Source organism: Dendrobates tinctorius, unplaced genomic scaffold (genome assembly GCF_039654945.1).
Source record: "Dendrobates tinctorius isolate UK_male_01 unplaced genomic scaffold, ASM3965494v1 ptg000017l, whole genome shotgun sequence".
In the NCBI taxonomy this organism is placed as follows: domain Eukaryota; kingdom Metazoa; phylum Chordata; class Amphibia; order Anura; family Dendrobatidae; genus Dendrobates; species Dendrobates tinctorius.
In genome coordinates this window covers 4,881,660-4,906,356 of record NW_027361685.1, presented here as the reverse complement: position 1 = coordinate 4,906,356, position 24,697 = coordinate 4,881,660, and the positions used below count along the sequence as shown (strand labels likewise).

General features: G+C 44.5%; 2 protein-coding genes across 2 annotated transcripts in view; one reads left to right on the top strand and one right to left on the bottom strand.

Annotated features, from left to right (window-relative positions):
• Window positions 1-7,987, bottom strand: part of LOC141082405 (uncharacterized) — a 43,903-nt gene extending 35,916 nt beyond the window's left edge. Inside the window, exon 1 of the mRNA XM_073566345.1 lies at window positions 7,693-7,987. Within this exon, the coding sequence (XP_073422446.1) occupies window positions 7,693-7,987 (295 nt within the window). The remainder of the gene's footprint in view (window positions 1-7,692) is intronic.
• A 1-nt stretch (window position 7,988) lies between these two features.
• The window catches only part of LOC141082404 (uncharacterized), a 32,668-nt gene continuing 15,959 nt past the window's right edge, over window positions 7,989-24,697 (top strand). Inside the window, exons 1-5 of the mRNA XM_073566344.1 lie at window positions 7,989-8,006; window positions 17,690-17,857; window positions 17,959-18,082; window positions 18,166-18,263; window positions 18,462-18,552. Of these exons, the coding sequence (XP_073422445.1) occupies window positions 7,989-8,006; window positions 17,690-17,857; window positions 17,959-18,082; window positions 18,166-18,263; window positions 18,462-18,552 (499 nt within the window). The remainder of the gene's footprint in view (window positions 8,007-17,689; window positions 17,858-17,958; window positions 18,083-18,165; window positions 18,264-18,461; window positions 18,553-24,697) is intronic.

The following is a 24,697-nucleotide window of genomic DNA, read 5'->3' as shown; positions in this document are numbered from 1 at the left end:
ACCAAACACCAGACCCCACAAATAAGTATGGACAGGGATAACGGAAATGCACCACACCGCGTACACACAGGGGAATACAGTAATGTGCAAGGGCAACCAAATAATACAACACAGGGAGGCAAAATGGCAACAATGGAATATACTACACCAGCAACCATATGCTCCTTAGACCACCACTCCAGACCGGTATCGCTTAGCACAAGGCAAGAGCTATAGTCGGCGACGCCCATAGTCACGCAGGACAATTTAAAGCCAGTGGGCGTGGCTAAGACCCCAGCCAGAATGACAACCTGGTTAACCCAATCCAAGCCGGATCAGAGGAACAACCAGCGCCGCTGAGAACAAAGTGGTAGGATGGGGTATTACCGCTGTCTGCCGGACACCCTGGTGCAAACAGTGTCCGACATGACAATAAATCTCCGGTGTCCTTGATGTGAGCAGGTGCTATTCTCAGTAATGGTCTCAGACACCGGTCTATAAATGTAGATAAAGATTCTGTTACTGATCCGACTCCGCACACTATCGGGCGACCTGGTGGGGGCGCTGCATCTTTGTGGACTTTAGGAATATAATGCCAATGCGGCTTGTGTGGAAATTCAGGGAAGAGTTTCTCTGATATTTCTTAGGCTGGTTTCACATTCGCGCTTTTTAAGCGCACGCACGGCCGGGGGTAGCTCCGCCCCCGATCCGGCTCTCTGCCCGGCGTGCCCGCCCCTTCCTTGTAGCGCCGCCTCCTAGCGCACAGCGGCGCCTGCGATCGGCGCACCCTATCTTTAGCATAGGGTGCGCAGATCGTGCGCAGGCCGTGCGCTAGTTGCGCTTTGACCTGCGCTGCGCACTTTTGACGGTGCGCCGTGCGCGCCAACATCCGAAAAGTTTGATTTTGGCGTGCACGGCGCACCGTCAAAAGTGCGCAGCGCAGGTCAAAGCGCAACTAGCGCACAGCCTGCGCACGATCTGCGCACCCTATGCTAAAGATAGGGTGCGCCGATCGCAGGCGCCGCTGTGCGCTAGGAGGCGGCGCTACAAGGAAGGGGCGGGCACGCCGGGCAGAGAGCCGGATCGGGGGCGGAGCTACCCCCGGCCGTGCGTGCGCTTAAAAAGCGCGAATGTGAAACCAGCCTTAGACAATCGTCCCTTCTCTATGTGAAATCTCAGAGAAGATCTTAGTTGTTCCTTCTCGATATTTGTGGGATCAGCGCTTGTTTTTCTATGTGCTGCTATCTGATCGCTGTCTTTCTGCTTCCTTAATATATTGTCCATTGCTACTAAAGGTACTGTCACACTAAGCGATATCGCTAGCAATATCGCTATAACTTGTGACGTTATAGCGATATTGCTAGCGATATCGCTGTGTCTGATACTTACCTACGACCCGCTCCCCCGCTGGTTATCACTGATCGTGCGAGAATGTCCAGGACTGTAAGCCTGATTATCAAGCACCTGAGCCTAGTGATGATGACTGGCTGAGTGGAGTGACTGACTGGATATATGGCCGCCGACGCCCTTCTGCCCTGCGGGTGATTTCTCTGTGGGATCCTTGGAGACCAGTCTGAATTCCTGCTCCTCTAAAGCTAAGTTTTCTGCTCTGCCTTTTGCATTTTGGCTTTGACTTTGTTTTGCTTTGTTTTTCTGGATTTCTGCCATTCCCTGCTGGGGTGAGCTGAATTCCTTTAGCTCTGTCTTCAGAAAGTACCTGAGTGCTGATATAGCTTTTGAAGCCTAGCTGCTTCAGGGTCTTTTTCCATATCAGCCTGTTGGCTTATGTCTTTGATAGGGTTTTGGCAGATTGCAGACAGCAACCTTCCTTTCCTGTCCTGTTTAGTTAGTTTGGGCCCCATCGTTTGCTCAGCCTATCTTTCTATCTGTGTGAGTGTTTTTTTCATCTTGCTTCACCGTCATTATATGTTGGGGGCTGCCTTTTACTTTGGGGTCTGCTCTGGGGCAGTTTAGATTTCCTTTTCTGTCTTTAGGCTATTTAGCTCTCCGGCTGTGATCGAGGGGTCTAGGGCACCATAGGAACCCCCCACGGCTACTGCTAGTTGTGTTGATAGGTTCAGGGATCTGCAATCTGATAGTTGCCAACTTCTCTGGTTTTCTGGACTTAGCTTCTATTTTTGTGTCTTCCTCCTACGGTGACTCTTTCATAACAGCCCAATATGTACCCAGCAAAGAGCAAACAGATGAACGGCATACTAGGGTGCAAAATCACCACATTACCAGAGGAAGCTATTTATCTGAAGTATTGCGGTATATAATTCAGTCAAAAAACGGAGGTGCTTGCATGAAAAAACATGAATATTTCAATGTGAAGCAAAAAAAGAAGAAATATGCAGCACTCACCGATGTAGCTGAAAAACTGTGCGTCTTTATTTCACATAAATTCCATCAGTATGATGTGTGGACATGCAGGACGTTAGAGGAATGCTAGGGGAGAGAGGTGCCGGACAGCGGCCGTTTCGCGATTACTCGCTTCTACGGGTCCAGGTGAGGGGATTAACTAAAGGTCATTCCCTATATAGGATCACAGACCTTACTAATTAACATACAAAACAAGTTGTGAAACAAAGATTTACAAAAAAATATATAGTTATACAATATACAGAGTGCAAGATACTAGTAAAGAATAGATCTTTCCATATCGATTTACAAGATAATCTATATTTTTACAGTATCATAGGAAGATTATAATCGAAAAATAACTTTACATACAATTTTTTATATAACATTTTTTATAAAAATACTGATAGATCGATCCGGTCATTTAGTCCCAAAGGACCTTGTGCGTTCGCTTTCAGGATCCATTTTGCTTCTTGTTGCAGTAAAGCTTTGTCACGGTTGCCTCCTTGAGGTGGAAAATTGACCTTTTCAATCCCTGCAAAACTCAAAATTTCTGGGTTAGCTTTCTGCACATCTTGAATATGCTTGATTAATCGCAGTGAGCCCTTTCCTGATGTAATAGATCTATAGTGTTCACCAAAACGTATTGTAAGTGGTCTTATAGTTTTTCCAATATAAATATAACCACATGGACAAAAAATAATATAAACCACGAATTTAGTTTGACAAGAAATGTAATTTTGTACCTTATGTTCCATAGAGCCGAAATGTATAGAATTCCCTGTCAGGTGAAGATGACAGTATCTGCAGTGACCACATTTATAATTTCCTTTTATTGATAAATCTCGTAGCCAATTTTTTTGAGGGGGACGAAGTCTATCATGTACTAATAAATCCCCTATATTATGTGCCCTTTTGTATGCAAATTGAGGAACTAATTTACCATCTGTGTGTGAGGTTTTTTCTGCGTCAATGAGATGCCAGTGTTTTCTCACTGCTGCTTGTATTGCTCTATCCATTGCACTATGTTTGAAACAAAATTAAATTTTTTTGTAGGTTTGACTACACTATTTAATTTTTTAGTCCTTTCCTTTAATAAATCCATCTGAGAAAATTTTTTTACCCTTTCATATGCTTCATTTAATAAATTCATAGGGTAGCCCCTTTGCAAAAAACGTTGTTTCAGCTCAGAAATTTGTTCATTAAAAATGGTTTCATCATTATTCAGTTTTCTTACTCTTAGCATTTGACTATATGGAAGTCCCTTTTTAGTGTGTAATGGGCGAGCGCTCTTATAATGTAAGTAATTATTTGTTGCGGTTTCTTTTCTAAACACTTCTGTTTTTAAAGAGCCATTTTTTATTTTAAATTTGACATCAAGAAAATCTATTGTGTTTCCCCCAAATGAAAATGTGAAGCGCATGTTGTCACTGTTCACATTGTTCAGGTATTTTACAAAATCTGCAAATTCTTCCAGAGAACCCCCCAGATAATAAAAATATCATCCACAAAGCGAAAATATGCTTGTAAATGTCTTAAGTGTGGATTTAGGGCTGTTTTTATATAAAACTGTTCAAACCGTGCTAGGAATAAATTTGCATAAACACAAGAGACTGGCGTGCCCATTGCTGTGCCCACCCTTTGTATGACACAAGAGACTGGCGTGCCCATTGCTGTGCCCACTCTTTGTATGACACAAGAGACTGGCGTGCCCATTGCTGTGCCCACCCTTTGTATGACACAAGAGACTGGCGTGTCCATTGCTGTGCCCACCCTTTGTATGACACAAGAGACTGGCGTGCCCATTGCTGTGCCCACCCTTTGTATATACCACTTATCCAGAAATTTGAAGGCATTATGTGTCAAAACATAATCAAGTGACTCGATAATAAAGGAAATAAAATCCTGTGATTTGTTTGTGTAAAATCTCCTTTATTGCTGCTATGCCTTTATCATGGGGGATGCTGGTATATAGACCTCAGCATCAATAGAGGCAAAGGAGAAATGTGGTTGCCAATGGAAATCTTTCAATTTTTTCAATAAATCTCCTGAGTCTTTTACAAAGGATGGCACAGCTTTTAGTAAAGATTTTAGTAGCCAGTCTAAGAGAAAACAAGGGCGGGGGCGCAGACATAGGGCTTCACCTGGTATAAATCAATTAAAATATAAAAGTACTTTGGAGTACTCACCCTTTATGGGTTGTGTTCAGACACAACCACTCTCAACGTTTGTTGCAGTCATATAGCTGCTGCAGAGCTCGTGCAGGTGGACAGCGTCCACTAGGTATCATAAGTTGAGGATCCAAGAAAAGCACTTCTGAGCATCCGCGCTGCTTTAGTAATAAGAATTCTTCAGAAATCCATATAAATCTTTCAAGTTCTTTATTATATGTACTACAGAAACTACGCGTTTCGAGGTGACAAACCGCACCTCTTCTTCAGGTTACAGTACAGAGTTGTGATCGGTCTATACAAATGACAGCCTTATATGCTGTGTGGGCGTAACCCCCCGTTGTGAGAGAAGGGCGTCAACCTGCACATGCTGCACATAAAGATATTTGGAAAAGACAAGCAAAGTGACATAAATATATAGAAAAACATATATTCCGGATAGTGATAGTATTGTGTATCCTATTCAGACAATCAATGCAATAATATGGACTTTTATAATTAAATAAAAAGAAATATATACAACACAAAAAAAAGGGAACAAGAGAGGATAAGAACCAGTTTCATTGTGGTGAGTTTGAGACAAATGTCTGGCAGTTTCACCACTGAGCTATCATGAGTGATGAGCTACCGGTGGTGAGGAGTAGTGGAGAGTAATTACTCATGTGATATAACTAGTGAAGATAGAGAGTGCAAAAAGTTTCCTTTCACCAATAGTAGTGATAAATGGGAGTGTATAAAAGGAGCTATATTTGGAGAAATTGTGTATTTTAAACCAATGTTTTTTTTTTTGTTTTTTTTTCTATGTTGTCATTCACATGGCAGATCTATGAAAGAACTAGAAGCATTTTGCCACAATTCCCAGTGTGCAAATATGCGAGAGAAAAATATAAAATCAAAGTGTTTAATTTAAAGATGTGTTTTAAAATTATTTAAAAAATTATTTAAAAATAATTTTGTGGGAAAGTTTTTAAATCCCAAAAACCAACTTAATAAAAGGACTGATACGAATTAAAAACAAATGTATTTAAAAATGAGAATTAGCGGTGAACCCAACTGTAATATAATTATGTCCACCAGAGAGAGTAGTGCTGAGTGAACTAGAATGACCCAAGGGATCCCTGAGGTATATCCCGGCCAAGAGCGTAGTAGGGGAAAAAAACAAAAAAACAAAAAACCATTAAGAAATGTATCTCACGTAACATATATTATTTTCTCATAAAACTTCTCAATTCACCAGATAAAATGTGAGGATAATTTAGTACAGTTTAAAAAAGTTTTACAAATAAATTGATATATTAAATATACAGAAAAATATGAAAAACATTCCTCAAGGTAAGACTTATATAAAAATATCGCATATTTCATTTAAACCTTTTGGATTAATAGTATCGAGTCGATAAATCCAATAAATTTCTTTTCTACTAAGTTGTAGAAATCTATTCGGAGCATTTTCAGGTATATGGTCAATGGGAAAAAATGTTAGAGAAAAAAAATCATTTTTATGATGTAGGGCACAATGTCTAGATAGTCCATGTTTCATATAGCCAATCATCACGTTGTGCCTGTGGGAGTTCATCCTTTTTCGAAAACACTGAGTAGTTCGTCCCACGTATTGTTTTCCACAAATACATTGTATTAAATATATAATAAAACTTGATTCACAAGTGAGATTGGCTTTAATAGTAAAAGTTTCACCCGTTGATGTTGAATTAAAAAGGGTTTTTTTATGACCAATGCCCCTACAACACAAACATTTCTTTTTCCCACATTTATAAATTCCTGGTGGTGCTGCAGTTTTCTTTTTAGTTATCACAGAGATTTTTTGTCCTCTCAATCTACTCGGAGCCACAAGGTTTCTAATATTGGGTGGTCTCCTGAAAGTAACACCTGGGGTTTTCGGTAAAATGGTTTTTAAGATGGGGTCATTTAAAAGAATGTGCCAATTATCCTTTAAAATTTCATGCATTTCCTTATGGTGTTTATTAAAAGTGGTAATAAAATTAAGATTAAAACCGTCAGTATTAGTTTTAATCTTTTTAGCTAAAAGTGATTTTTGATCATAATTATTTTGCACATGACCCAGGGATTCCTTTATTAGTTTCTTAGGATATTTTTTTTCCTCAAATCTTTCTTCTAGTATTTTAGCTTGGTTTAAAAAATCAATTTCAGTAGTATAATTTCTCCTAATTCGTTTAAACTGGTTCACAGGTATGTTTACCAGCCATTTGCAATAATGGCCACTGTGGTAATGCAAGAAGCTATTCGCATCCACTTTCTTAAAGTATGTTCTTGTATTAATTTGAAGGTTTTCAATATAAATATTAAGATCTAAAAAATTAATTTCTTTCTCATTGTGGCATGGAGAAAAGGACATCCCCCAATCATTATTATTCAGATCTATGACAAAATCCTCAATATTCCCTTTACTACTGTCCCATATTATGAAGATGTCATCAATAAAACGTTTAAAAATTTTATACAATTGTAAAAGCGTGATTTATAAATAAAAATCTCTTCGAATCTCCCCATGAAGAGATTTGCGAAAGTTGGCGCCACTTTTGACCCCATTGCCATTCCCTTCTCTTGGTGATAGGTGTTTTTTAAAAAAGTAAAATAGTTGTTCTTAAGAATAAAAAATAATCCATCATAAATAAACCTCTTTTGTGCCACTGAAAAACGCTCATCATTTCTAACGTAATGGTAAAAGCTTGTTAATCCCAATTCATGTTGAATATTCGAGTATAGGGCTGCTACATCTAAGGTAAAAAATGTATAGGATTTTTTCCATGTAAATTCATTCAATAATTCTATAAGATGAGATGAATCCCTCAAGTAGCTGGGTAAATTGGTCACATGTACTTTCATTAATTTATCTATATACTCTGCAAGATTACTCGAGATGGAGTTTATTCCAGATATTATCGGACGTCCGGGGGGATTGTTAATATCTTTGTGTAATTTTGGGAGGTGATAGAAGAAGGGTATGTTAGGGTTTTTAATTTCAGAAATTTTCTTTCTTTTTCATTAAATATTCCTTCCTCAGTCCCTCTTTTTATTAAATCCGAATAGGCTGTTATTAATTCAGTTGAAGGGTAATTTATTACAACACTATAAAAATCTGGATCCGATAAGATACGGTTAGCTTCCTGGCAGTATATATCATAGTTTTGAATCACTATACCTCCTCCCTTATCAGCAGGGCGTATAACAATGTCTTTATTCTCTAGAAGATCCTGAATGGCATTTTTTTCCCTCTTTGTTAAATTATTTTTGTATCTATTTTTTATTCCAGATTTTTTCAATCCCAATTGTTTCATCTCATTAAGAATGATATCCCCAAATACAGTTATATGGTTCCCTTTGCTTTCAGTGGGGTAAAAACTTGATTTGGGTTTTACCTCAGCATGTGCATTCACTTCTGGGTTTTCATGTGTTGGTACCTGTTCTAATTTGTTAGCGATTTTGTTTTTATTCATAATGAAGTGTCGTTTCAAGGTAAGATTTCTTAAAAAGTTTTGAATGTCCAAGAAAGTGTCAAAATCCTTAGGTGTGTACGTTGGACAATAGGAAAGTCCTTTGGACAACACCTGTTTTTCTAATGGTTTTAGAGTATAGGAGGAGAGGTTGAAGATGTTTGATCCATTGTTTTTTTGTTCAGATCTATTTTTCCTCTCTTTACTACGATTTTTTCTTCCTCCCCCCCTGCAGCCTCTATAGGGAATTTTCTTTTTTTTCTTTTTTACCAGAAAAAAATCCTCAATATTATTTTTCTTAGGTATTGCTCCTGGCAGGAACGGTACTAGGCACTCAGAATTATTTCTACTGTTATCTATGACAACAGTGTTTTGGCTCTCACTCGGTTGTGTATTTTCATGTAGGGAGAGATCCAGTAAGTCTTCTACCTGTATTTCATCTAAATTAATCAGATCAGAGGAAGTACTGGGGATCTCACTTGGATTGAATAATGGCATTGAGAAAGAAGTAGAGATTCTCCTATTCTCCATATACTGGTTTTTTAAAACCTCAAAATCTTGGGTTTCAAATTCCTCTATATTTTTATTCATATTACTCCTTGACTGTTCTCACCATTCTTCTTCTCTGCCTTTCTGATATTTTTCTTGGCCTGCCACTTCTGGGCTTAACAAGAACTGTACCTGTGTTCTTCCATTTCCTTACTATGTTCCTCACAGTGGAAACTGACAGGTTAAATCTCTGAGACAACTTTTTGTATCCTTCCCCTGAAAAGCTATGTTGAATAATCTTTGTTTTCAGATCATTTGAGAGTTGTTTTGAGGAGCCCATGATGCCACTCTTCATAGGAGAATCAAATAGGAGAACTACTTGCAAGTGGCCACCTTAACCCCTTCACCCCCAAGGGTGGTTTGCACTTTCATGACCGGGCCAATTTTTACAATTCTGACCACTGTACCTTTATGAGGTCATAACTCTCGAACGCTTCCATGGATCCCGGTGATTCTGACATTGTTTTCTCGTGATATATTGTACTTCATGATAGTGGTAAAATTTCATTCAAATAACTTGCGTTTATTTGTGAGAAAAACGGAAATTTGGCGAAAATTTTGAAAATTTCGCAATTTTCCAACTTTGAATTTTTATGCCCTTAAATCACAGAGATACGGCACACAAAAAACTTGATAACTAACATTTCCCACATGTTTACTTTACATCAGCACAATTTTGGAACCAAAATTTTTTTTTGTTAGGAAGTTATAAGGGTTAAAAGTTGACCAGCGATTTCTCATTTTTACAACACCATTTTATTTTTAGGACCACATCACATTTGAAGCCACTTTGAGGGGTCTATATGATAGAAAATACCCAAAAGTGACACCATTCTAAAAACTGCACCCCTTAAGGTGCTCAAAACCACATTCAAGAAGTTTATTAACCCTTTAGGTGCGTCACAGGAATTTTTTTGAATATTTAAAAAAAAATGAACATCTAACTTTTTTTCATAAAAAAAATACTTCAGGTTCAATTTTTTTTATTTTACCAAGGGTAGCAGGAGAAATTGAACTGCAAAAGTTATTGTGCAATTTGTCCTGAGTACGCAGATACCTGATATGTGGGGGGGAACGACTGTTTCGGCGCATGGCAGAGCTCAGAATGGAAGGAGCGCCGTTTGACTTTTTCAATGCAAAATTGGCTGGAATTCAGATTGGACGCCATGTCACGTTTGGAGAGTCCCTGATGTACCTAAACAGTGGAAACCCCCTACAAGTGACCCCATTTTGGAAACTAGACCCCCCAAGGAACTTATCTAGATATGTGGTGAGTACTTTGAACCCACAAGGGCTTTACAGAAGTTTATAACGTACAGCGGTACAATTAAAAAATCATATTTTTTCCACAAAAATGATCTTTTCACCCCAATTTTTATTTTCCCAAGGGTAGCAGGACCCTAAAAGTTATTGTGCAATTTGTCCTGAGTACGCTGATACCCCACATGTGGGGGTAAACCACTATTTGGGCGCATGGCAGAGCTCGGAAGGGAAGCAGCGCCATTTGACGTTTTTGGCTGGAATTGAGATCGGACACCATGTCGCGTTTGGAAAACCCCTGATGTACCAAAACAGTGGAAACCCCCCACAAATGACACCATTTTGGAAAATAGACCCCCTAAGGAACTTATCTAGATGTGTGGTGAGAACTTTGAACCCCCATGGGCTTCACAGAAGTTTATAACATAAAGCCATACAATTAAAAAATCATATTTTTTCAACAAAAATGATCTTTTCACCCTCAATTCTTATTTTTCCAAGGGTAACAGGACCCTAAAAGTTATTGTGCAATTTGTCCTGAGTACGCTGATACCCCACATGTGGGGGTAAACCACTATTTGGGCGCATGGCAGAGCTCGGAAGGGAAGCAGCGCCATTTGACGTTTTTGGCTGGAATTGAGATCGGACACCATGTCGCGTTTGGAAAACCCCTGATGTACCAAAACAGTGGAAACCCCCCACAAATGACACCATTTTGGAAACTAGACCCCCTAAGGAACTTATCTAGATGTGTGGTGAGAACTTTGAACCCCCATGGGCTTCACAGAAGTTTATAACATAAAGCCATACAATTAAAAAATCATATTTTTTCAACAAAAATGATCTTTTCACCTCAATTCTTATTTTTCCAAGGGTAACAGGACCCTAAAAGTTATTGTGCAATTTGTCCTGAGTACGCTGATACCCCACATGTGGGGGTAAACCACTATTTGGGCGCATGGCAGAGCTCGGAAGGGAAGCAGCGCCATTTGACGTTTTTGGCTGGAATTGAGATCGGACACCATGTCGCGTTTGGAAAACTCCTGATGTACCAAAACAGTGGAACCCCCCCACAAATGACACCATTTTGGAAACTAGACCCCCTAAGGAACTTATCTAGATGTGTGGTGAGCACTTTGACCCCCCCCAGTGCTTCACAGAAGTTTACAACGCCCGGGCGTGAAAATAAAAAATTCGTATTTTTTCCACAAACATGTTCTTTTAGTCACCATTTTTTTATTTTCCCAAGGGTACCAGGAGAAATTTGACCCCAAAAGTTGTTGTCCAATTTGTCCTGAGTATGCTGATACCCCATATGTGGGAGAAAACTACTGTATGGGCACACGTCGGGGCTCGGAAGGGAAGTAGTGACGTTTTGGAATGCAGACTTTGATGGAATGGTCTGCGGGTGTCATGTTGCCTTTGGAGAGCCCCTAATGTACCTAAACAGTGGAAACCCCCCACAAATGACACCATTTTGTAAACTAGACCCCCCAAGGAACTTATCTAGATGTGTGGTGAGCACTTTGACCCCCCCAGTGCTTCACAGAAGTTTACAACGCCCGGGCGTGAAAATAAAAAATTCGTATTTTTTCCACAAACATGATCTTTTAGTCACCATTTTTTTATTTTCCCAAGGGTACCAGGAGAAATTGGACCCCAAAAGTTGTTGTCCAATTTGTCCTGAGTACGCTGACACCCCATATGTGGGAGAAAACTACTGTATGGGCACACGTCGGGGCTCGGAAGGGAAGTAGTGACGTTTTGGAATGCAGACTTTGATGGAATGGTCTGCGGGTGTCATGTTGCCTTTGGAGAGCCCCTAATGTACCTAAACAGTGGAAACCCCCCACAAATGACACCATTTTGTAAACTAGACCCCCCAAGGAACTTATCTAGATGTGTGGTGAGCACTTTGACCCCCCCAGTGCTTCACAGAAGTTTACAACGCCCGGGCGTGAAAAAAAAAAAATTCGTATTTTTTCCACAAACATGATCTTTTAGTCACCATTTTTTTATTTTCCCAAGGGTACCAGGAGAAATTGGACCCCAAAAGTTGTTGTCCAATTTGTCCTGAGTACGCTGACACCCCATATGTGGGAGAAAACTACTGTATGGACACACGTCGGGGCTCGGAAGGGAAGCAGTGACGTTTTGGAATGCAGACTTTGATGGAATGGTCTGCGGGTGTCATGTGCGTTTGGAGAGCCCCTGATGTACCTAAACTATTGAAACTCCCCACAAGTGACCCCATTTTGGACACTAGACCCCCCACGGAACTTATCTAGATGTGTGGTGAGCACTTTGAACCCCCAAGTGCTTCACAGAAGTTTATAACACTCAGATGTGAAAATAAAAAAATCATTTTTTTCTACAAAAATGATATTTTTGCCCCCAATTTTTTATTTTCCTAAGGGTAACAGGAGAAATTGGACCCCAAAAATTGTTTTGCAATTTGTCCTGAGTAGGCTGCTACCCTACATGTGGGGGTAAAACACTGTTTGGGCGCATAGCAGAGCTTGGAAGGGAAGGAGCACCATTTGACTTTTTCAACTCAGAATTGGCTGGAATTGAGATCAGACGCCATGTTGCATTTGGAGAGCCCCTGATGTGCCCAAACAGTGGAAACCCCCAATTCTAACTCCAACCCGAACCCCAACACGCCCCTAACCCTAGCCCTAACCCTAGCCCTAACCCTAGCCCTAGCCCTAACCCTAGCCCTAACCCTAGCCCTAACCCTACCCCAACACACCCCTAGCCCTAACCCTAGCCCTAACCCTAATGGAAAAATGGAAATAAATACATTTTTTTAATTTTATTATTTTTCCCTAACTAAGGGGGTGATAACGGGGGGTTTGATTTACTATTTATGGCGGTTTTTATGTTTGGCGGCTGTCGCACGCTAAAAGACGCTTTTTATTGTAAAAATAGTTTTTGCATCACCACATTTTGAGAGCTATAATTTTTCCGTATTTTGACCCACTGAGTCATGTGAGGTCTTATTTTTTGCGGGACGAGTTGACGTTTTTATTGGTACCATTTTCGGGCACGTGAAATTTTTTGATCGCTTTTTATTCCGATTTTTGGGACGCAGAATGAACAAAAACCAGCGTTTCATGAATTTCTTTTGGGGGGGGTGCGTTTACACCGTTCCGCGTGCGGTAAAATTGATAAAGCGGTTTTATTCTTCGGGTCAGTACGGTTACAGCGATACCTCATTTAGGTCGTTTTTTTATGTTTTTGTCGGTTTTATGCAATGAAAACTATTTTATATAAAAAATAATTATTTTTGCATCGCTTTATTCTGCGAGTTATAACTTTTTTATTTTTTCGCTGATGATGCTGTGTGGTGGCTTGTTTTTTGCGGGACAAGATGACGTTTTCAGCGGTACCATGGATATTTATATGCGTCTTTTTGATCGCGCGTTATTGCACTTTTTGTTTGGCGGTATGATAATAAATCATTATTTTTTGCTTCGTTTTTTATTTTTATTTTTTAAGGGGTTCGCTAACGGGGTTAACTAATGGGACAGTTTTATAGGGCAGGTCGTTACGGACGTGGCAATACCTAATATGTGTACTTTTATTGTTTTTTTTTTTATTATTTTCAAAAAATGAATTTATTGGGGAATATTTTTTTTTTTTTACTAATTTATTTGGCGATTTTTTTAAATTTATTTTTACACTTTTTTTTAATTTTTTTTTTACTTTATTACATAGTCCCAGGTGGGACATCACTGTCCTGTGACAGATCGCTGATCTGTCACATCACAGATCACTGTGACAGATCAGCAATCTGTCACAGGCAGTGCACAAGGCTTCCTCATGCCTGCGCTTTGCAGGCACTGAGGAAGCCAGCTTCCCCAGGCCCCCGAAGGCCCCCGTCGCCATCTTGGATTCGGGGGCCTGGAGGAAAGGAGCCCCCCGCAGCAGCGCTGCACATTGCGCTGCCGTGGGGGGCTCAGGGAAGCACGGAGGGAGCCCCCTCCCTGCCGATGCTTCCCTTTAACTCCCGGTACACCGCGATCGCGTTTGATTGCGGTGTGCAAGGGGTTAACGTGTCGGGGGCGGTCCGTGACCGCCCCTGACACATTGTGCCGGGTGTCAGCTGTGATAATCAGCTGACACCCGGCCGCCATCAGCGGCGCTCACCACGTGGGCGCCGCTGATCGCGGTAGACGTACTATCCCGTCCCCGGTCATACGGGCCCGGGTACCGTGGACGGGATAGTACGTCTCATGTCAGGAAGGGGTTAAATACCTTTTCTCATGATTTGATACACCTGGCTATGAAGTTCAAAGCTCAATGAGGTTACAAAACCAATTTAGTGCTTCAGGAAGTCAGTAAAAAGTAGTTAGGAGTGCTCAAATCAAGAAAATGATAAGGGTGCCCATACTTTTGCACCGGTCAAATTTTGTTTAAATGCAGATTGCACATTTTCTGTTAGTACAATAAACCTCATTTGAATCCAGAAATATAACTGAGTCCATCAGTTATTAGATATATGAAACTGAAATACCTGTTGCAAAAACCAAAATTGTTATAAAGAAAAAAGGTTAACATTAATAGGGGTGCCCAAACTTTTACATATGACTGTATGTATGTGTATATATGTGTATCTATGCACATGACTGCATATATGCCATTTATTTTTTCTTAAGACTTTGAAATTCTTTTCAGCTGATGTAATACATGGGTGTTACTTTTGGGTGTTACTTTTTGTGAACGTTAGCTGCTTTCCTTGTCTTACGTGACTTCTCTGGTAACTGTAGATAAGAATTTCTAACAAGCTCAGCATATTGTATGTACTCTTTTCTGCAAACGCAATGTTTCAACACCCTTTGGGTTTTGCTATTTAAACTCTTAAGAATATGTATTGAGTTAGACAGAGGACGGCCCACACCTGGTGTGGCCGTCATTCTCTCTCCATGCCGGCATGTCCAATAAAGAAGCATCTTACTTATTCAGGTCTGGACGATTTCTAATTGGAAGACTGAAACTCCCTTGACACAGAAGGGTCTGTGACCGAAGCTGGGGGTATACGGGTGTATACAGCATACACACAGGGTTCTGAGACTGAAGCTGGGGGTATACTGATGTATACAATGTGAGAGACGCGGGGACTGTGACTGAAGCTGGGTGTACATGGGTGTATATAGTGTACACAGGGGTCTGAGACCAAAACTGGGGATAAACAGGTGCATATAGTGAACACAGGGGTCTGCGACCGAAGCTGGGGGTATACGGGTGTATACAGCATACACACAGCGTTCTGAGACTGAAGTTGGGGGTATACAGTGTGAGAGACGCGGTGTCTGTGACTGAAGATTGAGGTATACAGGTGTATACAGTATACACAAGGATCTGCGACTGAAGCTGGGGGTATATGGGTGTATACAGTGTGCACAGGGGTCTGCGACCGAAGCTGGGGGTATACGGGTGTATACAGCATACACACAGCGTTCTGAGACTGAAGTTGGGGGTATACAGTGTGAGAGACGCGGTGTCTGTGACTGAAGATTGAGGTATACAGGTGTATACAGTATACACAAGGATCTGCGACTGAAGCTGGGGGTATATGGGTGTATACAGTGTGCACAGGGGTCTGCGACCGAAGCTGGGGGTATACGGGTGTATAAAGAGTACACTGAGGGGTCTGCGACCGAAGCTGGGGGAATACAGGTGTATACAGCGTACAAATAGGCGTCTGCAACCGAAGCTGGGGGTATATGAGTCTATACAGCGTACACAGGGGTCTGTGCCCGAAGATGGGGGAATATGGGTGTATACAGGGCACACTGAAGGGTCTGTGACTGAAGCTGGGAGTATAAGGGTGTATACAGCGTACACTGTGGGGTCTGTGACCGAAGCTGGGGGTATACAGAGTACACAGAGGGGTCCACACAAACACGGCTTCGCTCCGTACACCTCATACACACACAGCTCCGCTCCATACACCTCGTACACACACAGATCCGCTCCGTACACCTCGTACACACAGCTCCGCTCCGTACACCTCGTACACACACGGCTCCGCTCCGTACACCTCGTACACACACGGCTCCGCTCCGTACACCTCGTACACACTCGGCTCCGCTCCGTACACCTCGTACACACACGGCTCCGCTCCGTACACCTCGTACACACACGGCTCCGCTCCGTACACCTCGTACACACGCGGCTCCGCTCCGTACACCTCGTACACACTCGGCTCCGCTCCGTACACCTCGTACACACACAGATCCGCTCCGTACACCTCGTACACACACGGCTCCGCTCCGTACACCTCATACACACACAGATCCGCTCCGTACACCTCGTACACACACGGCTCCGCTCCGTACACCTCGTACACACTCGGCTCCGCTCCGTACACCTCGTACACACACAGATCCGCTCCGTACACCTCGTACACACACGGCTCCGCTCCGTACACCTCATACACACACAGATCCGCTCCGTACACCTCGTACACACGCGGCTCCGCTCCGTACACCTCGTACACACGCGGCTCCGCTCCGTACACCTCGTACACACACGGCTCCGCTCCGTACACCTCGTACACACACGGCTCTGCTCCGTACACCTCGTACACACACGGCTCTGCTCCGTACACCTCGTACACACACGGCTCTGCTACATCCACCCTGTAAACCCCTCCTGACCCCACACAAAAACTTCCCCTCATCCAGCACCATGACAACCAGCACAGCAGAGTCCTGCACACGCTGAGGCCCCTGATCATGTGACCTCTGACTCCGCCCCTCCTGTGACCTCATCACAGGTCCTGTGTGCACAGAGCAGTTGTAGAAATCTCCAGCCTCGGGGGTCTCACCAGACTTCGCTCTTTTCTTGCAGGGGCCGCAGTGGATTTCATCCTGGATCCATAGAGCTGAATAGAGGAGCGATGTTCCTTCACTCTGATGGGAATTGATGGTGACGTTTGTCCAACGTCCACGTTACCGAGTAAATCCCCCCAGGACTGCAGCCGGTAAAGACCCCGATATCCACAGGTGTCCCCTCTAATTGGGGGAAAGGGATAGAAAAGCCTCTTATCCCGAGGGGAAACCCTGTACATGGAGACATCGGCCTCAGATCTCTCCTGTCCTGTTCTTCCAGAAAAGCCTCAAACTTCTGTGTGTGACTCAGAGCTGAGATCTAACGTGATAGAAGATTCCAGTGCGGGGAAGACGGGAAACCTTCATATAGACAGCCGGTGGGGATGGAGGCAGTGACCGACTCTGGCCACATCTGTCTCTAGAGCCGCAGTAGGAGATGAAGATGTCGTCCTCATCATGAAGGAGTTATTTCTCATGTCGCGTGTAATGAATATCTCCTGCAGTATTGCTAATGCCGATTCCAGTGTCGGTAATGAGACGAGAATTAGCGTTATGGAAGATGAGTCTATGAGGAACGTGTTCAGCTGCCGACTCCGAGGAGGAAACTGCTTGTTGTCTGTGGCCTAAATATATAGGTTTTATTAGTAGATGTCAGGGGAGAAAACTAAACCCTGTAAGATAATAAATCTCCTCATATGTTTCCCTTATTATCTCCAGTAATTGTATTATTACACAGGATTCTTATGATGTTACATCGGATCATCTTCTTCTCATTCAGGTGTCTACAATATCGGATCCTCTCAGTGAAGATCTTCTACAGAAGAGAATTTTCCTGATTTACCCATCAAGGATGGATATGGACAGAGACAAGATGGCGGAGAGGATGTTACACCTCACCCTAGAGATCCTCTTCCGTCTCACTGGAGAGGTGAGAGATTCTGATGACGTCACATTACATCATTCTTATCTATGGGAATAACAGATGGACAGAATTGGAGAGGTGAGGACTCTGGAAATGTCTGTAGTGAGATTTATTAATGTGTCTCTCCATTACCAGGATTACACAGTGGTGAAGAAGACCTCTAGTGATCGCTGTCAGGACCCTGTGTCTGAGGGATGTGGAAGACCCCTGAGCCCAATCACGGGGCCTCCACCTCACCCCCTGATCCATGAGGACATCAATGACCAGAAGATCTTAGAACTCACCTACAAGATGATTGGAGAGGTGACTGCTGACTGGAGAGGTGACACTGCTGGGAATGCCGGAACATTATACAGTAACACTATGAAGGGATCGGGGGATGACGGTATCATTGTATGTGTCAGGTTCCTATAAGGTGTCAGGATGTCGCTGTCTATTTCTCCATGGAGGAGTGGGAGTATTTAGAAGGACACAGAGATCTGTACAAGAACGTCATAATGGAGGTTCCCCAGCCCCTCACATCTCCAGGTAATAGACAGGACTAAATACACACGTCCTATAATTATCTCTATGTAGAGAATGAATTCAGTCCCTGTATGTGTTTCCTCCAGATCTATCCAGTAAGAGGACAGCACCAGAGAGATGTCCCCGTCCTCTTCTACCACAGGACTGTAACCAAGAAGATCCCAGGGCTCCTCAGGATCATCAGGTAGATGGAGAGAAGGTGTCAGGAGATCTCCCCTATGATGTGTAGACGGCTGTGAAGGTCTTGTGCTCAGTCTTGTTTTATCCACCAGTATTATATGTTTTATACTTGTGTAATGAGAACGGTGGATATGGCAGGATTAGAGCTGATCATAGATGGGACTTCTCCATCTGTCTTTGACCTTTACAATATTTGTTTCAGGATGAAGATCTGACTCATATTAACACTACAGAGACATATGTGAGAAATAATGAGTGGTGTAAAGAGGAGATTCCCACATATGACTGCCCAGGTGAGTAGTAACCACTGAATGGAGAGAAGTCACAGATTCCTCTCAGTCACCGGCTGTGGCTGCTTTATCGGTGGTGTAGTCCGGCCGTATTACCATGATCACCATTTTGCCTCTAGACCACAACATTCTCCACCTAAAACTGTTCAAATGACTTTGGGCATTGAAAGCCCTTTTCTATAGAACTTACAACCTGGAGGATCCACCTACCCCCTGGAAGTCAAATGACAGCCTACGTAGAATGTGCTGAAAGGTTAGAAAATCACTTGAAGAAAAATCTTATGATGGGCCTGAAAGAGAAAGCGGAGGGTAATGATGCTGTTGGCTTCCTAGATCCCTGAGATCTTATTGGATGAATTTTCTCTCCCTTCTGTGCTGCTGAATGTCTCATGACTAGTGTTGAGCTTTCCGATACCGCAAGTATCGGGTATCGGCCCATATTAGCTGTATCGGAATTCCGATACTGACTTCCGATACTTTTTTCCTATCAGATACCGGAATCGGAAGTTCCCATAATGCTATCAGCCCGCACGCTTTGATTCAGCCAATGGGAATCCTCAGAAGTGTGGGCACATCCTGTTAGGCATGTAGGCATGTTAACTATTGGCATGGCTGTGATTGGCTGCTGAAATGATGTCATGATGCACTATAAAAGCCGCCGCCATTTCTGGTCACTCTGCTGTGAATTCAGTTAGGGACAGGCTGCTGTTGAAGACTGTGAGGGACAGTTAGAAATAGCGATTCCACAAAACATATAGTGCTTAACCCAGGCTACATAAACCACCACTGTAGCTTTCTTTTCCCTAGCAGCAGTGTTCACAGCTTTCTGCAAGGGCTGTGTGAGTGCAGCTCACGCTGTGGAGTGGGTCCTTCAGCCACGTCTCGTTGTAGGCCGCCCAGCGTGCCTCACTGCTGCCTCATACATATTTTTCTTTTTGAGCTGCTTATTTTTCTTAAATTCTATCTAGTGTGATTCCATCCGTATCCATATACGTTGGTTGCAAACACTAGTAGTACACAGCGGAGCCTTTCTGCAGCCTTTCAGTGCTAGTGCCCACTTAGCTGCACTGTTCACAGCTGTCTGAGAGGTCTCTGACTGTGTGTGAGTGCAGCTCACGCTGAGTAGTGTGTCCTTCAGCTACGTCTGGTTGTAGGCCGCTCAGCGTGCGTCACTGCCTCACACATTTTTCTTTTATTGCAGCTCATTTTTTCTCCTATTAGTGTGCATCCATCTGTATCCATATACGGTGGTTGCAAACACTCTAGGGGTGCACAGCGGAGCCTTTCTGCAGCCTGTCAGTACTAGTGCCCACTTAGCTGCACTGTTCACGGCTGTCTGAGAGGTCTCTGACTGTGTGTGAGTGCAGCTCACGCTGAGTAGTGTGTCCTGCAGCTACGTCTGGTTGTAGGCTGCTCAGCGTGCGTCACTGCCTCACACATATTTTTCTTTAATTGCAGCTCATTTTTTCTTCTCCTATTAGTGTGCATCCATCCATATCCATCTACATTGGTTGGTTGCAAACACTATATAGGAGTAGATAGAGGAGCCTTTTTTCTGGCTTGTGCCCTTCAGCTGCAGCCAGATTAGTATTACCCAATTTTTTTGGAGCCTCATCTTTTGCATTGTAGGTTACCTGCCTGCATTGTAATAGCTCCAGAAAGTTGGTGATACTCTCACTTTCAAATCTTTGGTCACATCCTTTTAGTTTTTTTTCCCAAAAAAAAAACAACAAAGTTCACCAAACACTACATTTGAAAGTTGTGCAGGCCACATTAGCTCCCATTAAAGTGTATTCGACACACACACTTCATAAAATTAGTGTTTCTTATACCTGTAACCAGCTGTTCAGGAATAAGCACACTAAGGCCCCCCTTTGTACTTTTCTGCCTATCTTTCTCAGTCTAGCAAGATGAAGAAGGCAGGGAGTAAGGCACGTGGCCGTGGGTGTGGAGTTTCAGCAGGGAGAGGACATGGGGATTCTGCAGGGAGAGGACGTGGGGATTCTGCAGGGAGAGGACGTGGGGATTCTGTGCCTGCTGTTGGCACCAGTGAGTCAGCATCCCCCAGTTTTAGCTGGCAACAGTCCTTTATACGCAGCTTTGTAGGAGCTCACCGTACCCCACTGCTGCGGGAGGAACAAATTGAAGCCGTTGTCGGATGGATGGCAGCTAACGCATCGACTTCAATTACTTCCACATCCTCTCAGGGCCAGAGCACCAAAGAGCAACCATCTGTCTCTTCACCACCTGCCAAAGTGCCCAGGCAGTCAGAGAGCCCTGGACAGGAGCCATCACAGTCTCTACTTCTGTTCTCGGAATCTGTTGGTTTGGAAAGAGGGGGCCAGCCAAGCAGCATTCCAGAATGTGAAGAAGAGGGAGTATGCAGTGATGCGCAAATGCTTTGTCCCTCTGAATCTGAAGAGGCGGGTGGGCCAGTGCCTATGGTCAGCACACCTCAGTACGCATCAGATGATGACGAGACACAGGTGCCACTTTCTGTTGCGTACGGTGCTGGCGAGACAACCCAGGAGAAGCAGGTGTTTGAAGAGGGGAGTGTAGATGATGAGGTCCTTGACCCATCATGGCGTGAGGAACAGGAAGGTGGTGGGAGCAGCTCTGAGGAAGAGATTCCCCGAACGGCCAAAACCGGACGGAGAGGGAGGGGGCAGACTTGGTTGCCTGTAGCCTCCACTTCGGCACCCGTTAGGAGCATTCCACTTTCAAAAGGCAAAACTGGCGCTCCCAAGACTTGCAGTGCGTGGTCCTTTTTTGACACAGTTGCAGATGACATTTGCTTTGTCAAATGCAAGCTGTGTCATCAGAGAGTCAAAAGATGGAAAAATGTCAGCAACCTCAATACCACTAATATGTGGAAACGTGCGGACCAAGCACGAGGTGGAGTCACACAGACACACTGAAGACGTAGGCCAATGTACAGCACCACCTACCACCTCTTCAGCTCGTGTTGGGGCCTCTTCCTCCAGCTCACACACAGCTGGTTCGGCTTCCTCACAGGATCACCAAGGAAGAACATCTGGCACTGTTGTCCGGAGACCCTGTGACATTCCACCCACAGCACCACGTTCCAAGTCATCCTCACACTCCCAGGCCACTCAACAGCCATCGGTAGCACAGGCATGAGAGAAAAGGCGGCCATACTCGGCAAACCATCCCCGAGAACAGGCTCTGAATGCTGGCATTGCCAAATTACTGGCACTTGAAATGCTCTCATTCAGGCTGGTGGAGACTGACACCTTCCGGGACTTCATGGCATTGGTAGTCCCACAATACACCTTGCCCAGCCGCTTTTATTTCAGCAGGCGAACCGTCCCTGCCTTGCAGAAACATGTGGAGGCAAACATAAAACATGCGCTACTAAACTCCGTCAGTAGCAAGGTCGACCTGACCACTGATGCGTGGACCAGTAACCATGGACAGGGACGATACCTTTCCCTCACTGCCCATTGGGTCAATGTTGTGGAGCCGGGTACAGATCTGGAGAGTGGCGCTGTACGTGTTCTGCCAACTCCACGGATTGCAGGAATCCAGTCTGTACACATTGACTCCTCCTCCTTCTCAAGTTCCTCTGAAACAGCGCAGCAGAAGCCTATTACGACCGATATGAGCACAGCCGTGGCCAAACGTCAACAGGCCGTACTGAAATTAATTTCTTTGGGGAATCGAAGCCACACAGCGCAGGAGCTCTGGAATGCCATCAAGCAGGAGAGCGACGTGTGGTTTGTGCCAGCGAATCTCTAGCCGGGCTTGGTAGTGTGTGACAATGGCCGAAATCTGGTGGCAGCTCTTGGCCTAGGCAACCTCACTCACATCCCATGTCTGGCACATGTGCTCAACTTGGTCATGCAGAGCTTTCTGAGGGACTATCTGGATCTTGGTGCACTGCTGCACAAGGTCCACATAGAGTGCGCTCACTTGCGGCGTTCCAGCACGGCAAGGTCGCGCCTTGCTTCTCTGCAGCGCCGATTACGCCTTCCGGAACATCGCATCATATGTGACCTACCCACCAGGTGGAATTCTACGTTACATATGTTGGAGCGGTTGTGTGAGCAGCAGGCAGCAGTCATGGAGTACCAGCTGCATCAGGCGCAAACAAGTCGCACTGCACAAGTCGTACCGGTCACACTTCAGCACCACTGAGTGGGCCTCTATGAAGGACATCTGCCTCGTTTTGCATGCCTTCGATGATTCCACGCGGATGGCGAGTGCAGATGATGCACTAGTCAGCATGACTGTCCCCCTTATCTGCCTGCTTCAAAAAACACTGCAAGCACTAAGGGATGAGGTTTTGAAAGAGGTGGAGGATGAGGAGTCCCAAATGCCATCTGCTTCTGGACAGTCTGCGCTACGTGCTTCCTCACAAAGGCCTAGGCAGGGGACACTTTGTGAGGAGGATGAGGAGGAGTCGATGGAGGAGGAAGACATCTCTCCAGAGGAGGGAGGTACACAAAGCTCTAGTCAGTATGTGCAGCGAGGGTGGGGTAATTCAGAGCAGGCAGAGAACACGCCTCAAGCAGGGGACAGCGGTTCTTTGGCAGTTGGGAGTCTGCAGCACATGGTTGACTTCATGCTGCAGTGCCTGAGAAACGACCACCGCATCGTCCACATTCTCTACACGGCTGACTATTGGGTGTACACCCTCCTAGATCCTCGCTACCAGGACAACTTGCAAACCCTCATACCAACGTTGAACCGGGAGCGTAAACTGCAGGAGTACCAAGACACACTGGTGCAGTCCATCATGTTTTCCATTCCACCCGACAGCAGTGGTGTTAGTGCTTTACAAAGCACCTCTGTGCGTCGAGCCAGTGGAGGAAACTCGGCACAAAGAGGGAGCAGAGGCAGCGCCGCAGCACAAGGCAAGACCACTATGGCCCAAATGTGGCAAAGTTTTGTGTGTCCGCCAGAATTGTCTACACCATCACTGATGGCTCCAGTCAGCAGGAGGCAACGTTTCCGTCAGATGGTGACAGACTACATGTCTTGCCCTGTGACTGTACTCCCAGATGGCTCTTCCCCCTTCAAGTTTTGGGTCTCTAAGCTGGATACATGGCCAGAGCTTAGCCAGTATGCATTGGAGGTGCTGGCTTGCCCTGCTGCCAGTGTATTATCGGCACGCGTCTTTAGTGCCGCAAGTGGTGTGCTAACAGACCGTCGCACGAGACTTTCTTCCGATAACGTCGACCGGCTTACTTTTCTGAAAATGAACAAGGCCTGGATCTCCCCAGAATTTGCCAGTCCGCTTCCCGACTAAATAATTGGTTGGCAACTGTATCCAGGTCTCCTGTTGTGTTCATGTTTCTACCACCTGAACTATAGTCCCTGGGCTTCAACACAGCCAGTTGTCGCTCAGATGTGTCGTCTGCACAGAGAAAAGCACTTGCTCCTGTGTTAGTGGGGTTCAGTAATGCCAGCTGCTCCCCTGCTGTGTGGAGGGCAAAGTCTCCTGCTCCATCCACATTCAAAATACTACTGATTTTTAACCCTGCTCCACTTAGGCCTCTGGCTCCACTGTCTCTATTATTTCCCCTGGCCTCCAACCCCGCCAGTGACAGCTCTTAAGTGGCGTCTGCACAATCCACACATGTTCCAGTGTTACTTGGCCTCAGTCACGTCAGTTGATCCTCTGATGTGTGTCCGGCAAGGTCTCCTGCTCTGTCCACATTCCCATTACTAGTAGTGTAAATGAGGACAGAGCAGGAGACCTTGCCGGACACACATCAGGGGATCAACTGACGGGACTGAGCCCAAGTAACACAGGAACAAGTGTGGATTGTGCTGAGGCCACTTCCGAGCTGTCACTGGCAGGGTTGGAGGCCAGGGGAAATACTAGAGACAGTGGAGCCTGAGGCCTAAGTGGAGCACGGTTACAATCAGTAGTAGTCTACAACCTCTATAAAACGTGCTGCAAGTTGGCCTCAGCCTGCTCCATGCCTCATCCTGGGCTCCAACAACACCAGTTGGTGTTCAGAAGTGCCGTCTTCGCAGAGAAAAACACACTTGCTACTGTGTCTGTGGGGTTCAGTAATGCCAGCTGTTCCCCTGCTGTCTAGATGGCAAAGTCTCCTGCTCCATGCACATGCAAACACCATCAGGCCTCAGCCTGCTCCATGCCTCATCCTGGGCTCCA